The sequence below is a fragment of the Neopsephotus bourkii genome, unplaced genomic scaffold, assembly GCF_033783945.1.
Source record: "Neopsephotus bourkii isolate Nb327-2 ecotype Australia unplaced genomic scaffold, CSIRO-AGI_Nbou_v1 NB_1792, whole genome shotgun sequence".
Classification (NCBI taxonomy): Eukaryota; Metazoa; Chordata; class Aves; order Psittaciformes; family Psittacidae; genus Neopsephotus; species Neopsephotus bourkii.
This window is the reverse complement of record NW_026902266.1, coordinates 13046449-13063793: the sequence shown is the minus strand read 5'-3', so window position 1 is coordinate 13063793 and position 17345 is coordinate 13046449. Positions and strand designations below refer to the sequence as shown.

At 39.4% G+C, this 17345-nt stretch overlaps 1 protein-coding gene and 1 long non-coding RNA gene across 2 annotated transcripts in view; both read right to left on the bottom strand.

The window, feature by feature from the left end:
* Window positions 1-17345, bottom strand: part of MICAL2 (microtubule associated monooxygenase, calponin and LIM domain containing 2) — a 120448-nt gene that overhangs the window by 56077 nt on the left and 47026 nt on the right. Inside the window, exons 21-24 of the mRNA XM_061380425.1 lie at window positions 9565-9672; window positions 7246-7432; window positions 6087-6175; window positions 5359-5737 (exon numbers count right to left, since the gene is read on the bottom strand). Coding sequence (XP_061236409.1) covers window positions 5359-5737; window positions 6087-6175; window positions 7246-7432; window positions 9565-9672 — 763 coding nt within the window. The remainder of the gene's footprint in view (window positions 1-5358; window positions 5738-6086; window positions 6176-7245; window positions 7433-9564; window positions 9673-17345) is intronic.
* Window positions 1133-4858, bottom strand: LOC133226665 (uncharacterized). Its single transcript, XR_009729603.1, has 2 exons — window positions 2696-4858; window positions 1133-1445 (listed from the first exon to the last, which is right to left on the bottom strand). It is a non-coding gene; the product is annotated as an uncharacterized LOC133226665 (long non-coding RNA).

Below are 17345 nucleotides of genomic sequence, written 5' to 3'. Positions count from 1 at the left end.
AATTAAGAAAGTGCCAAGTATTGTCTTAAATAGTATTTGTTGCCCTATGTTGTCATTATGCAAATTGTCTCCCCCCCCCAGACAATAAACTTTCTACTGTACATGGTGGCTTTTTCTTTGGCAGGGAAGATGAAATAGTTCATTGGGAATAACATTTGTTGTTCTTTAGCAATGTTGTCTTTAGCAACACTGTAAAAAAAAATAAATCTTTTCTGTCACTCAAACAACCCTTCTGAGGCTCGTTTTGAACTAACTTTAAAAAATACATCACACAATCTTTCCATTAAATTACTGGGAATATTCTTTCTGGGATTTGTTTGTTTTGTTGTTTTTTTTTCTTGAAATACAAAGGAAGAGATTACAGTTTAAGAGTTGCAGTGCAAGCAAAAAAAAGGAAAAGAAGGTGAAGGGGAGGAAGACTTAGGAAAGCTTTTTTGGAGACCCCACTGCTTAAAAAGAACCACAAACACCACCTTTAACAACAAATTAAAATTAAGGGAAAAAAAAACAAATAGCCATGACAGAGCAAAGGATGGCTAAAGAAACGAATAAATAAATAAACAAGGCCACTGTTAACATATAATAGGTCACCACTAGTTGCAGCTTCCCAGCATCCAGAAGATACAGGGAGCTTGCAAACAGCACTCAAGAGCTAGTAGCAAAAGTAAAGCTTTACCCACAGTTATTACCTGCTTTCCTGTACACAGTATAAAATCCCAAACACATTTCAGCGTGACCTTTATGATGTTTGTAAATATGCAAAATATAATCATAAGGAAAGGTAAGAGAAGTGAGAGGGAAGCTGACAAGTCCCATTTTTGTATGCAATACAAGCAGCTCCAATGCGCACCAACACCAATTTATCATTCCCAGGAAGGACAAATCCCAACACCAGCCACCTCCTGATCAGCACTGGGTGGGATAACTTGCCAAGGACCCTGCCATATATCTGTTTCAAAAGGGACACATGCAGTTATGCCACCACAGTGAAAGTCTCTGGCCTTTGGGTCAGGCCACAAAGATAACACAACAGCATCCACCAGAAGAGGAATGTGCAGAACCACTGTGAAGTCATTATTAAGTCTCTGTCCTTAGGAAATATTTTTAAAAGGAAGAGATGAAACAAGAAGAGTTACAAAGAACTACATTTATTTTTGTTTACAGCAGATATCATAAATAAAGCTAAAACAATTTTCACTGTGTGCAAAATACAGAATTTCCATGTGAAAATTTAAATACAGCATTAAAAACTATTTAATAAAAATATTCAGTTAAGATTATAAAGCAAAATGAAGACAGAAGATTGAGGAGGAGAAGGACAGAATCCTCACTGGCCAGGAAGAGCTAGGAAGACTCTGCAACAAAGGGTAAAAAAACACAGCAGTGGAGTGGTTTGAAATGGCAGACCTTTATGTCATGACCTTCATCTGAAAGCATGCTGAGCTCTGTAACAGAACACCATAGCCCTGAAATACATAGGAAGCCACGTCCTAACCATTTGTGCAGGAAGTGACGCTTAAAATACAGAGAAGGTTTCTGTGTGGGCACAGAGTTGGGACTTTCAAAGCCATCAAGACATTCTGGCATACCCACACAAATAAATACTATTGCTTAAGCTACACAAATGTACAGGTCAGCAAGATAAGGAGTGTAGAGCTCTGACCCTGCAGCACTTCAGCGTTCCTGCCTGAGGTGTGTGAAACAGGGCAAGTGGCAGAGGATGTGTGGCCTCTCCTGAAAACTGCCACTTAGATCAATTCCTGAAGACTCTTCCCTTTAGAAGAGAATGTCAGGAGGGAAGGCTGGGTCATGTCCATGTCAAACAAAGCTTTAGTGCACATGCTTGTCAGACCCAGCCCTTGGTTCTTGTTTTGATTCATTTCCCCTTCTAGATTATCAATGTGTGACTGATTACACATACTGGAACTTATGAAAAAATACAAAATAATAGCACAACTTCGTCATGGAGAGCATGGCAAGGTCTCATGCAGCAAGACAAATCCATTCATCACAGTGGCAAATAGGGCCTAGTTAATTAGTTAACAAAACAATTCAAACCAAAACACTCTGGTTATATAAACTTGGCATTCTGCTATTACAGACTAAAAATAGCATGCTTATATATTACTGTTAGGCCAGCCTACCATGTTTCTTGGGGTGAAAGACCAGAATTCGCATCTACTTGGCTAATTTTTTAACAGAATGCTTTTATATTGTACTCTTCCAGCATGAAAGCAAGAAAGTGTTTAGGAAGCACCGCAGTGCTCAAACATTGCTTGATCATTGCTTATTTGAGCTCAATGGAAACAGGTGTTCACGCTAACCAGGAGAATCAGCTGGCTAATCTTGTCCTGACCTTACTTCAAACCTTTCCTTCAATATTTTGAAAGAAATATGACTTTAATTAGTTCTTTGGAGAAGCAATTTACTTACCTAACTTACCTTGAAGGCACAAGGAAGAGTACATGCAGAGACACAGAGAGAAAAACATTCTCTACAGAGAGCACAGACTTTATGTTTTCCAGAACTGTGAACTCAGCATCAGATTAAATGATCATGCCAAAGCTTGCATCCATTAATATACCAGACACACACAGTTTGCTCCAAAAGTCTTGAAAAAAATGCACACTGAAATGCTGTCAAACAACAGTGTTAGTCACACGATTTTGGAACTGGCAAGCAGAAAAAAAGTCACCTGAGAGCAGAAAGGCTTCAGCCAGTGAGTGGATGCAGCACTGGAATGATGAAATGGACTAAAAGCAATGAGGGAGATTGACAGAGAAGACAGCCGGGAAAAAAAAACAAAACACAAAACATACCTTAACTTAGTTATACAGAAAAGCATCAGAAAGATTATGTAGGCACAGAGAAGAATCGGCCAATATGAAACTGCCTTTCTTCATTAAATCGTGAATGAGGACAAGCAAGTATGAATCTTACTAACAGAATATTAAGATTAAAAAAAAATAAAGAAAAAATCTACCAATTAGATTGATACCAATAAAAAAAACCTTGCCAACAGATTCACCTGCAAAATCCCAGTTTGATATGCAGCGTAATTAAGATTCCTCAGGAAAATGTTTTCATTATGCAGATTCCTGATTTCTGTTGTGGGAATGTAGGGATTTTATTCCTCAGTATATAAATCTAGAAGAGTCAATGACATCTTTTTATGTTTTTACGTTGAATTTTAAACTTTCTCCTAGTAAGATTCATCTACTTTACATTCATTGGCCATCAGAGATTTATAGATTTCTTACTATATTGCCATTTTCCATACCAATGGTATGTTTACCATTACGTTCACTCTGCTGAAAAGCAGAAAATTTCCTGTAGTAAACAGTAGGAGAAGATTTCAGGAAACAGTGTTCCTAAGGACTGTGCTGTTGACAAACTGACAGAGAACTGATTGCAAGCCAAATTTTAAACCTTCACCACTTGGCAGTTTGCTGTGTTGCAAGAGTAACATGCTCAATCACAACACAGATTTCTGCCTTTTTAAAGTGAAACTATAATTAGCAAATAATTAAAAAGTATACAATGTTCCAAAGTAGGCTTGGGGTTTTTTAAACGCTATTAAAAAAAGATACAGATATGTTTTGTTACATATATACAGATGCCCACCATGTTACTATAATTGTTGCTGTGTCCAGTCAATATTCTAGCAATGTTTTGCTAATACGTGTTTGAGCATTAATGACAATTTATTTCAAATGAATGCTGCCTTACACCTAAGCAATTTTCTTCAATCACTTTTTCAAGTTCTGTGTATATACTAACAATTTTTCCCCCCAAAATACATAATCATTCTAAACCGTGAAAAGCTATACCCCCATAGTTGAAAGGAAGTCAAACTAGAAGAAAAATCCAGTTTGCTATTTCCTTTAAACAGAAGATAATTTCCTCTTTATACCTAAGAAAAAACTGCCAGCCCATAAGCAGCACAGTCATTTAAGGCCACTGGAAGACCACTGGATCCTCAACTTTGGTTCTAACTGAATGCAACAATATTTCCTATTATTTAAGCCATATTCTTTGGGCTAGAAATAAATGCTACAGATGCTTTTAATTTTAGGCTATACATATTACCATGTTTATGTATTTACCTATTTCCTGGTTAACTTCTGAATTCAAACACTCAAGTATTTGAGAGGCAGGGAGCATGCTTACCTTGCTGGCTAACTAGGCTGAAAGTAATCAGGATTTGGGATGTTGGTGTCTCCTTGCCACTAAACAGCTTACTTAACCTGCCCCAACACCTTCTGATTAAGGTAGACTTTGTTGAGAGACATCTGAAAAAGTTACTTAACAGCTGCTCCAGATAGAATTTCACCTTTCTACCATTACACATTGAAATGAATGAAATACCCAACTACGAATTAATCTCCTTGGAATACATTTTTAGGTTTTTCTTGTTTGCTCTAAACTTGTATTTAAAAAAAAAAAAAATAAATTCAAAAGACAACAGGAGCAGTGCCTACCCAGAGGAAACACAGCAGTGATTCCACCTACAGATGAGTGCTCCATAAACTGATATTCCTCGAATCAGGCACCTAATGAGGAAGCCTCAATTTGAGAAATAAGTCAGGTCTAATTACACTACCAGTTCCTTTGACTTAGTTGCAATCAAGCCTTCACTCACCTAAGGTTTGCTCTTCAAATTTATTTCAAAACTTCAAATAAATTAGTAGTACAGATTATACCCACTATCATCATAGGGTATCTATCACATATAAGAAATGAAAAAAAGGCATGACTAGGAGCAATGGCAATTAAGTACATGATTAATCCTTCTTTTTCTCTTTTTAACATATTCATGCAAATTATAAACCTCATAACGCAAAGATGAAAGCAAGAAAAAAAAGGTATGCGCCATGTTCAGGTTGCAAAACCCAGTCATTCATCACAAATATTCCCAAACATCTGAAAGAATACACATTCTTTCTTGGTCTAATGAAAAATAGAAAAAGGAGGAGGGCGGGGGAGGGAGCATGGTTTTTATATATACAGTATGCCCCATGGTCTGATCACAGGATAAAACAAGGGAAAAAGATAAATCTACAAACATCCTTCATCCGTTGCAATGTTTTGGAAATGTGTCTGGACATTGCCCTTCATGCTCTAACATACAGTACATTTCATATTGAAATTTTTGATTGCACACCTCATTTATATCAGAAGGAATCCACCATTCAAGTCACACATTAAATTGTATGAGAAGTAAAAAAGTAAACAAACAAAAAAAAACCAACAAAACCCCCAAAGAAACAAAAACAAGCCCTCAAGAAAATAGTGAGGCTGTTAATTCTGAAAATCTGAAAGGCAAAATTGAGCAAGACACAGAAGAATTTAAACCCTACAGAATTTTTTTCACCCATTCAAGCACATTTTCAAGTGATAGCTCTGCTTCCCGGTACATATGAGTAAGTACCTCTAGAAGAGCACAGAGGAATGGCACACCAAGGCTCAAGAGTTCATACAAGTAGGTATAGTTATATGCATTGTCCCTGAAATGAAGATTGGTAGCGTGCAGAAAACCATGCATCCAGTTAGACAGGCGTCTGGGAATGTCAAGCAGATCCCTTGTCACCCGAAGGGGCCAGCTTAGGGTGCCCCTAAAGAAGGAAGTCAGGATACCTGGGGACCTGTCCTCTGGACTGCTAGCAGTAGACAAAGTGCTTTCTGTGGTGGTCTCTGTGGGTTTGGGTTCCTCTTTCTTCCATGCTTCTGCTGTTTCCTTATATAAAGCGTTAAAAAAAATGTTATATATATATATAGTTCTAAAATATGGCACATCCAATTTCCGTTACTGTTTTCACATCTTTATATATATATGTATATATATTCACTTCCAATTTCTCATAAGTTCACATTTATTTTGTACAGAAAAAACTCAATTCCACTCAGAACCAGACTATAAGTATGTCAAACAGAACCAGGATGTTATATTTTAGTATTGATTTTATTTCTTCTGGATATTAGCTAGGAAACATCTCTCACACACACATACAACTGCAAGTATTGCACCCTACTCCAAATAAAGCTGCCTCAACAGCCCCTGCATTACTAATATAACCAATACCTACCTTTCCTTGGATCTGTAAGGTTGCTCTTCTCTTTCTCTGCTTAGTACTGATTTTGCAGTGTGTAAAATGAGGTTTACAGTAAAATTTACCTACAAGAAAAAAAAAAAGGTATTTCATCTATATATATATGGACTAGAAACCCCACTGTTGCACCCATAAAAAAAGATAAAATCAGGATAATCAATGGTTGGGCAGCAAAAGGAATGGGAAACTTGCCACCGACTGAATAGCTCACAGCTCTGAACGGGTTCTTTTACAGTACACAGATTTACACGTTTGTTAAATAAGGCAAGGTCATTTATCTACCACACAGGTTTAAGATTAATTAATAGCAGAAACCCAAGATTCAATAAATACAATGTCACAAACCAAAACAAGACATAAAGCAGCAAAAACTCAAATAATGAGTTACAAAAAAAAGTCTTTGCAAAAGATTCTCTGGACTTCAAAAGAGCCACTTTTGGCCTTGAGACTTATCTTTTCTTTGCAGAAAGAGATCAGGTTAACATTCTGATCTACTCAAATCATTTGGAGGAGGCAAGGGAATTTCAATTCAGTTTAATAATTTCCTTCTAAACAAAAAACAAGCAAACAAAAATGGGGGTGTAGGTCAGATTGAGTGCCCAAGATCTGAATCCCCTGTTCTACAGCAGACTGGAATAAATTACACCACTGCTTGGCCAGTACTACTGCTTTCAATTCCTGAGCCATAACATCTTGAAAGAGATAACCTATATTCCCTTGATCCATGTAAATATGCCACTATCGTGTCTTACCCTTGTAGATCATGTTATTTAATGGCCAGTTATAAATGAGAGATGAGAATAACTCTGTACTGTTGGAGAGAAAAAAAAAAAAATCACCTTTCCCCTCCCCCTCCCTTTGCCATGTGCTTGGACAAATTACATTTTGATCACTCAAGTTATTTTCCACTGAGGAATTCCTCATTTAAAGCTCAGGTCTGTCATAACTGGATTATTTTGAAAGACTAGAACCGCAAGTACAAGGACTTGAAGCTTCATCAGTATGGACACACATATGCTAGGCAGACCTCCTCTTTACTGAAGTACTTGGCCAGGTCTTTTTCCCTGGTTCCCTTAAAAACATCAATACTTAAACAATCAATATTTAAAATATTGTTAAATAGTTCCTCTATTACCTTCTTCAACATCAAAGGCGTAAATTCCTAAGCGGAGTGTTGTAGAACATATTTCACACTTGAAGCACTCCCTGTGAAAGAAGTGGCCTTCTGCACTCAGCCGCTCCATAACATATACCCGTTTTTTGCAGAAGTAACAAATGTCACTCCCCCCAACAGACTGAGGGAATTCTTTTCGCAGAGATGCCTGTTAAATGATAAAAATAGAAATGCACGTAAAGCTGTTGCACTACACCCAGATATAAATTCTTAACTGGGCAGCTTCTTTATCTGCTTGAATTTTTACACAGCACCCTCCACACACAATTAAAATAAAATGTCAGCTTTTTTATTACTCATTTGCTACAATTCTGTAGGTTTATGCTGCAATTCATAAATCAGACATCACAAGGACTTTAAGGGGTGATTTTCACAGAATCCCAGAATCCCAAGGGTTGGAAGGGACCTCAAGAGATCATCTGGTCCAATCCCCCTGCAAGAGCAGGGTAACCTAGAGTACATCACACAGGAACTTGTCCAGGCGGGCCTTGAATATCTCCAATGTGGGAGACTCCACAACCCCCCTGGGCAACCTGTTCCAGTGCTCTGTCCGCTGGACTTGTATCCAGCTTCCCTCTGGGAGTTCACTGACATTTTGTGTTTACTCAGGTACAAGAGCAGCATCAGCCCCAGATGCTCTTCCATCACCCTGCACTGCGCTGGCTCAGGCACTTGCATCTCACAGTCTGAGGGCATCAGTGCTTCTCAGAAGAAGGCAAAGGCAGACCTTGCCAGCCTCAAATAATAGGCATGCAGAGCTAGGAAAACAGACATCCTGAAACTTTCAATACACACTCACTCCTACACACTCTGGAGGAAAATGTAGGCTTGCATTTTAATGTCCAGGAAGAAAACCTGACAGTCTTTAATGCTGGTGTCTGAACTATTTTCATCACTGCAGACATGCTTCCCCTCTCAGACATGTTCCTCCCAAGACTACAGCCCAAGCTGGGGCTTGGTTTGTTTAAAAAAAAATAAAAATAAATCAATTTCACTCCTTCCACAGACATGCAGAATATTTTTAACGCATTGGACTTTAAAATATGATCCATATTTACAACTGGAATCTATTGTGAAAGTTCTTGTTGAATTTGGGCTGTCAATCATCATTCTTTAATTGCCATGCATCTTCCCCTCTCTGGATATACATGCAAAAGGTACAGAAAAAATACAAAGGTACAGAAAAATAAATTAGAAATTAATTAGATGCCACTGGACTTCCCTTTTCTTATTAGAGGTAGGTATGAAGATGTTACTTTGCATTAGTTGTAAGTCAGTACAGATGAGCAACCTGTCTCTACCACAGCCATCACCATTTCCCTTCCTTTCCACCATCCGCACTGCCACAGGAGAAGTTCAATGCATGAGACAGAGCAGGCACAGGCTTGGCAGAGTCCAGGCACATTCAGACATCAGCACATAGTCCACACAACTCATCTTTAGTTTGCTGGCAAAAGGCAGCCGTGGAACAACTTCATAATGTTAAGTTCAAGTCACAGTTTTTATTGTCACATTGTCTTGTGCTTAAAAGTTAAGGACCTTATTCCAAATCTGCCATCAATAATCCATTTTGCTGTGATGGATCATTTCAGAGCATGAAATATCCCAAAAGAACAACCATGCAAATGATTACCCATATATATATGTTTTTGAAAATATAGTGTTAATAGAACAGATAGTTACAGTGAAGTACAAGCAACTGACTTTGTGCTGGCTAATAGGTAAGTGTCATCACCACAACACAACATCTTACTTCACTTCCCAATACCTGACAGCTCTGAGCAGTAGAGGCAGAAGATGGAGAATGAGGAATGGGGCAAGAACCTGTAGCTCTGTCCAGAGACTGCTTCTGAATTCAACACAGAACAGTGTCAGAGTTTAAAAACAGCTCTCCAAAATGAGGCACAGTGATTCAGCATTTGTGTGTTAAAAATAACTGCATAAACATATACTATAACAAAACTTTCTTTAGAAGCTACCCTGATTAATAATTGCCTTCTCTTACTAACTGTACCAGTAATTACGTTTAATAAAAGCCTCCTGAAGTTTTAATTCATGCAAATAATAAAAATATAAATAGAAGACACTGTGAACAACATTTCCAGCACATCCACACATGGGCATATTTTGCCAGTATGCACTTGATTCCTTAATAAATGTTAGAGTAAGACCTTTCATAATGCTTGAAGTGCTCCACAGCCAGTCTTAAGTTAGGATGTTAGTTCTGGAAACACCACTCTTTAAAATACAGTTATTGCTTCTTTTTGCGGTTGGTCTTACCAGTTCAAGGGGGTTAAGCTGTGGCTTGGGTCTGTGATCATTCACATACAGATTGACAAGAACTTCAGCCACAGCTCCAATTGCACATGATACCTTTCCTACAGTCATCTAACCAGAAAAGAGAAGATGAAGAATAGAAGGAAGAGCTTTAGTTCTTCTTGAAAAAGAATTTTATGAGAAAAGGACAAGAATGATTTGAAAATATGCAAACAACGATAAGGAGAGGCTAAGAGAAAGAGCAGAGCCAAAGTCTAGCAGAGCACAAGCATGTTCATTTGTTATCAGCATGGTCCAGCTGGTGGCCACAGAAGGCTTCCATGCAGCTCCCACACTTCTCTGTGAAACGATGGGGAAACAACTGCTGGGAACAAACATTCCCACAGCACAGTCCTCCTGCCATGCCTATGAAAGGCTGAGCTGGGAGCTACTGCATGGCTATCAGCGTTGGACGGTTCTGATAGATTGAAAAAAACAAACCCTGTTCACTTTGACTTCTTGGAACTTTGTTGTTGTATTTAACAGGAGTGGGGACTAAACTTTACATTACCAGACTACAGACCATGGCATTTCAGGAAACATCCTATGAAAATGTAGTAGAAATCTCACATACAAACACAAAGCAACCATTCTCCCTCTTCCCCATTGACTCAATGCTAGGGAAAAATGGAGAAACCATGTTCATGAAAGGAAGCCATCTCCTTTAATTTGCTTCATCACACTATAGCAGCCACAAATGTCAGGCTCTTTCTAACCAAATTTATCAAATAGACAGGCCTGCAAGGAGACTGCACTTCTTTAGGCTGTGGCTCCAAATGTACCACCACCAGATCACTGACTGCATGGTCCAGGCTTCCTTGCCAGAACACATGCCTGGGGAGTGGAACAGTAGAAAGGGAGATGTGTGTGTGTGACAGGCAGGCAGGTAGGTATTCTAGTTCCCTGCTCCTGGAAAAAAAACAAACTCTGAAGGCTTCATAGAGCTATAGAAATATTTTCCACCCTAAACCAAATTTGCTGTAGTGACTTTGATTTTAGTTTTATAGTCAACATAAGATCCCACAACCTCTCTGGTAGCAAAGGCAGCAAGAACAATCCTGGTAAGGCCAGGGATCTGGTATTCTGCTTCTGAAGTCAGAACATTCTTTTTATTTCCTAGAGGATCCACTGTCTCATATATTGTGCTTCATTTGCCTCCCAAAGAGTCCAAATTTTAAAGTCTCACACTTGTCAGCAATATAATTTTTTACTGCCATTACACCACGTCTTGCTGATGGAAAGGTTTTAAAATATCAGAAAGCTACCATGAAGAGAAAAATATAAAGGCAATGGTATTTATGCTACTTTAAAATAATTTTGAAGCATTTTCTATCAAGTTTAAAACAACTATGGTGCGTTGTGGGTGCATTTTCAAAAATTATGACAGATAAAAATATTCTTGCTGATAAAAAAATACAATCCAGAGGAGTATGTTCAGCTCCTTACAGCTTCCCTTATCTTTTGAGAGTTATCCTATAATTCACTTAATATCCAGGTAGGTACAAAATACGCATGTTAAGACAACAAAGGCCATACAAGGAATACATTTCTGTCCTGTTTGGTTTTGCTTATTATAAAAAGACTTTAAAATGTTGTCCAATATCTGCAGAACTTGCAGGGTAGCAACAGCAAAGTAAACTGTTAATTACATACCATAGTGCTGTCCCAAGTGGTATGCTAGATTACTAGCCAGCAGAAGTGCTACTTGCTACTACAGGAAAACTATGCTCCTTTGTATTGTTTAAGATTATAGAAGACAAAGTTTTCCTCCCCAGATTCTGCCCCTCAGAATATGCTGAGTGACTTTTAGGCCACATACAACTTATTACCTATGAGCTCCTAGGTAAAAGAAAGCTTCTGAAGTTAGCTGAAGCAAAAAGTTTACCTTGAACTAGTTAAATGCTGGAGCAACCACTTGAACAATAAGGCTGTGCCTAGAGTGCAAGTAGTTGAATTTCAGGAAAAGCATCCTTAAGCCTGAACTACACCTTGAAATTCATCAGGTTGGTTGATTTCTGTTCTCCACCCATTGGAGCAATCTACCTCAACATTAAAGCAGTCAAAACAAGAAAATTGCACGTTTGTACATACTTAAAAATGTTGTTAAAAGGAAATGTTATTGTAATGAAAGTGAACTCACATTCCATGTAAAAGCAAGTGGGATTTCAATTTAATCTAGTAACCAAAAGATTGCTGACTACTCTTGTCTCCTACAACCACCACCAACACAAACATTGTTGCTACTCACCAGTGGGAAGGGCAGGAGACAAGTGGACTTGAGGACTGATTAGATCTCACTTTATACAAACTGTCTAATAAGGCCACATTACTGGGGAAAGGTCTCTAGTGGTTCTTACTGAATCAGGTATGTCAGTAGACAAGAGGAGATCTATTGCTACAACCTTGGCACCACACCTTCCAGGTGATGTGCAGAGGGGCCTAGACAGATTGGAGCATTGGGCAATGATTAAGGGGGTAAAATTTACCAAGTTCTGCACTCAGGATAGAGTAATGCCAGGCACAAGTATAAACCAGGAGAGGGGTGGCTGGAGAGCAGCCCTGAAGAATGGGATCAGGGATTGCTGGTTGGCAGGAGGCTCAGTATGAGCCGGCAGTGTGCCCTGGCAGCCAAGAGGGTAGACCCCATAATGGAGTGCATCAAAAACAGCACCAGTAACCAGTTCAAAAGTGGGGACTATCCCACTGTATTCAGCATTGGTGTAGCCTCACATTGAGTACTGTGTGCAACTCTGGGCCCCACAACTGTAAATGGATGTGAAGTTCCTTAAATGTGTCTGGAGGAGGGCAACAAATCTGGTGGGAGCACTGGAAGGCAAGTCTTGTGAGGGGCAGCTAAGGACTGTGGGCTTGTCTAGTTTGGAGAGAAGGAGGCTAAGGGGTGACCTCATTGCTTTCTACAGCTTCCTGAGGAGGGGAACTGGAGAGGAGGTGCTGATCTCTTCTTCCTGTATCCAGTGATAGGATGCTTGCAAATGGTTCAAAGCTGCACCAGGGGTGGTTCAGACTGGACATCAGGAAGCACTTCTTCACCAAAACAGTGGTTAAACACTGGAACAGGCTTCCCAGAGAGCTGGTTGATGCCCCAGGCCTGTCAGTGTTTAAGAGGCATTTGGACAATGTCCTTAGTATCGTGGTTTAGCTTTTGGTCAGCCCTGAATTGGTCAGGCAGTTGGATTAGATGATCATGGTACATCCCTTACAACCAAAATATTCTATTGTGTTCTATTCAAAAGCAATTCAATTACAAAATAGAAACATCAAGGAAAGATAAGAAGCCACCAGGCCACCTCATGAGCACTTGCATAAGCCTACAGAGAACGGAGGGACGGGGACTAGCCCACAAGGCTAGTGAGTTCTGCCCTAATATGACAACAGCACAACCACTGAGTAACCTTGTCTTCTCTAAAACTCACCTGGTAATGGACAAGGATTTCAGTAACATCCTCACCCATGTAATCATGTAAGTGTAATAAATTCTAGTTGCAGGAGAGAGGGTCTGACCCCAAAATCTACACACATTCCTGCAGAGAACCTGTCAGCTCTTACATGGCTTAGCTTTGGTTGACGGCACACAGATTTCTGCCAGCGTGATGCTACTCATGTACCCTAGAAACTCACTACACACATAATAGGTTTTATATTTTGCTCATGCACTTACTACCCTTGAGGCTACTGATGTACGTGAAGCGCCACACAACCCTGCAATTTTGTAGTGCTGGGGCCACTATCAATAAATAGCAGGTTACTGCTCACAATTCAAGCAGGTTTATACCATTAGCTTTAAACCCTGTGTTGGAAAGGAATCTTAGAGCAGTAAATTTCAAAGAAAAATCCACAAGAAGACACTTAAAAATCCACCACGTGTGTGTGATTTGCAAAGACTGTTGACCTGTCAATGCCATGTTACCAAAGCTTTTCAGCAGGTTGATCAGAGTGGTTATTACTGGGAAGCGAAAGCTGCCTTCTGTGTTTCCCTGTGTTATTGTTTGCAATACCACAGCCAACGAACAACTATGCCTGGTAGTATTTTCATGAAACAAAGGAAATACACTCTCTGCCTCCAAAGCATACAATGCTTCCCCTTTGTTGTTTCACATCCTTAATGATTTTCCTGGTCTTATTTAGCTTTGAGAGGTATTTATTTACTTTTGGTACCACCTGCTACATGTTTTACCTCTGAGGTAAACAACATGTGAGTAATAAGTTACTGTGTGTAGAAAACACACAAGCCCTGTTTGTGATTAGTCACCTCACTGAAGGGAAGCAGTTGGCCCAAACACCACAGGCAGCAAAGCCTACTGATTGCAACATCATAGTTCTTATGACATATGGTGTGGATTCACGCACGCAAAGCTCAGATGAACACAGTTTTCTTGAGGTCAAATCCAACTTTGAACAGACAACAGGAATAACCAAAGCCCAGCCTGTAATATTTGTTCCTTCATAATTCTACCTATGCGAATTTTGACAGCTGATTAAAGCTAGAAGGTAGCTTTGATTATTACTGGCAACTTGCATATACTTTCATGTAGAAGCAAATTCTTAATAAGTTCTAACGACCGTATGCCTTTAGAAGAAACAATATGCTTCCACAGCCTTCCTTTTAAATGCTCCTTTCAGGACTGAAGCTTAACAACAGGTTTCTGTAATAAGGCAGTATGATTTCTTAGCCACCATTTTCAATAAATATGGCAACATAACTAATACCGCTCCAGTGAAAATTCAACAGTTGCAAAGGATCATTGTGTCTCATAACAATCTCAGTACTCACTTGAAATTAAAGTGACAGTTCTAACTACTTAAAGAATGGGAGGGTACTGATATTTATAGGTCATCTCTCATGAAATCTTACAAAACTCAGACTTCCATTATCTTTTCTTCTGCTGGGAAAATGCAGAAACACTGAGAGCAACATGAAGAAGCTTGTTCTGCTGGCTTACCAATCCTGAAGCCCGTTTTCTCACTGAAGTCTAGACTTACCTCGTGGTATCTCTCAGAACAGGGACCAGAAATACAAATTCTGAGTCCTATGACCCCAACCACAAGATAACACAAACACAGGCAATTTATTACCAGTGCATACTCACAGCAGAGAAGTCCAAACATACTGTTAAATTATCATGCATAGCACTTGAAAATGGGCACTGTGCACCTGAAATATGATCCAATTTTATTTTATAGTGCTGCACATTTAGCCAGTGTTTTACAGTAGGATAGAATTTTCATGTTACAAAAAGTGTGCAATCTTAAGACAAAACCCAGGGACAAAAAGTTAACCATGAAAGGGCACAGATAGATTGCTTGTTATGAAATCAAGGCTCAGCAGGTATTCTCTGAAAAACTGATATTCTCACAGTAAAACAGCAGTAAGAAACCTGCTTCTGGAAAAATTTTGCTTGAGAAATAACAGAAGATAGCCAGAACATGGCCTGTGTAACTTAAACAGAAACAGAAATTAAGTTGCCAAAGAGAGGTACAACTAAAGTAATGGGTATCACAGGACTGAACCAACCTCACAGCACATGAATAAATAGTATGGAGAACAAAAGCCTTGCACATCCATTAACACCTCACCAGCGCATCACCAATACAAGTAAGGGTCCTAGACATAGGTCCACAGAACCATTTAGGTCATCTCCTGTCCTCAGGACAGATCCATTTTACTTGTGTAAAGCGCACATTGGCATAACCTGCTCCAAACACAACCTGCTGCATACTGCAGGCCTCTCCCAGCACCCTGCTACTTACTATACAGGAGTCCCCTATCCCCATCCCCAAACCTCACCTGAATCTCTGTTTCCATAGTGACTGTCCTTCACCAATTGCTGTGCCAAAACTGAGCATGGAGCACAGGTACCCTCCCCTTCTCCGCAACAGCTCTGTGCAGACACCGTGGCTGACTGACATTGTCTAACCTCTCTGCTCCCTCTAAGTTACCCCTGTAGCATCTGTCTCAAAGGGGAGGAAAGTTAAAGCTTGCCTGTTCACTATCAAACCTGCTATTTAAAAATATCCAAATATGCTGTGCCAAATGCACCATATTTAGACATATGTAATGCATACAGTGTACAAGAAGACAGCCTATGCAACCCTATGGAGCAGTATACTAGGCATCAAGATGTTCATACATGCAGATCTGCCAAATAATACATGTAGTCCTACCTAACCAGCCAAGTATTTACCAAATGAGATGAATGTATGTTTTCTGTACTGGTGACAGGACAAGATTTTCTTGGCTCAGCAGCTGTGTTGCATTCTGCCATCACCTCTGGAGTAATGGCAGAATGGAGAGCATTTTTCAATTGACGTAAACTCAGCTTGACTGAAATCAAGTCCTAACAAAATATTGCTACATCATTCAAATACAATGGCAAGCTAATAAAAGGCTGTGAGTGTAGTTCAAATAAAACACAGTTGGACTAAAACATCCAAAAATGACTGCTCAGGCCAAACGCTCTCTATGAAAAAAAACTTTAAAACCCAGTAAAATTATGGTTCTGTTTCTGTATGATTAAGAACTTAGTTCTCATATGTTAAAGGGTTGCTCATATAGTTTGGGTTTTTTTCTTTATTCTCATTGCAGTGTCACAATGGTTCTCCAAATAAAATGAACAACAGGCCCCTACATTTTGGAAACCATTACTTAGCTTAAAACCCATCACATGCTATACCTCGTAGGTCATAGAAAGTAAGAGGTAAATCCAGGCAAAGGATTTACTTTGAAGCTGAAGAAAATTAGGGGATTACTGCAGTAAGGCACCTGCTGGGCTTGCAGTGTCCTTGAAGGACTCTGTAGCCTATATTCTCCTGGAGAATGAGAGGGAGTCTTTTCAACACAGATCTATCTCAACTGAGGGACATGGCTTTGCAAACTGCAAGTCAGCTCAGTACCTAGCTTCTTGGTTACTGCTGGGGCTGTGAGCCCAATTTCCAACCAGCACTAACAATATGGTGCAAAATAACCTTAAAATACCTAAACCATTCCACTAAATGATCCTGCCCACCAGATGTAGAAGTACCTTCACCCATGGCTTGCCTGAAGTTGGGCAACACTCATAAGTAATTCATAAAACCACTGTTATTTGAATACAACAAAAGCAGAATGCTTTGCTTCTCCTCCCAGTAAATGCAGACAGTATCCAATTTTGCTGAATAGCATTTCTTTCATGTGTCAGGCAGCAAAGCCACCAGCTCCAGCAGCACGTGCACTGAGTCACAGCAGTTGCTGTCAATACTCCTAGAAAAAATGAAGTGTCCACCTTAATTTCCTCACCCACCCTACTCAATACTGGGAACCCAGATCTGTACCTGCCCTGAAAAGCTGAAAAAGAAACTTGCTTCAATTAAAATCCTTCTAAAACAAAGGGATTTAGAAGCCAATATCATCTTAACTTCCACAGATAAAAGCACAGCCCCTTCTAACATCAGCACAAGCAGTAAGAGCCGAATATCTGATTCAAGTGTTACATAACTGCTTTCATTCAGAGTATGCATGTTTCCTCTCTGTAAAAGTTTGCTGTTACAAAAACCTATTCTAGCAAATAATGTGCAGGAGCAAGTTTCAAGTACAAATAAATAAACAAGCAAAACAATTAAATTGGTCTGTATCTACAGGTGCTCGTACAATATCTACTTAAAGCCAACACTATTGTGCAGGTTCCCCCCTACAGTCCAGACAGATATTCTTATGAAAACAAAAAACAACCAAACACAAATGCCATCCG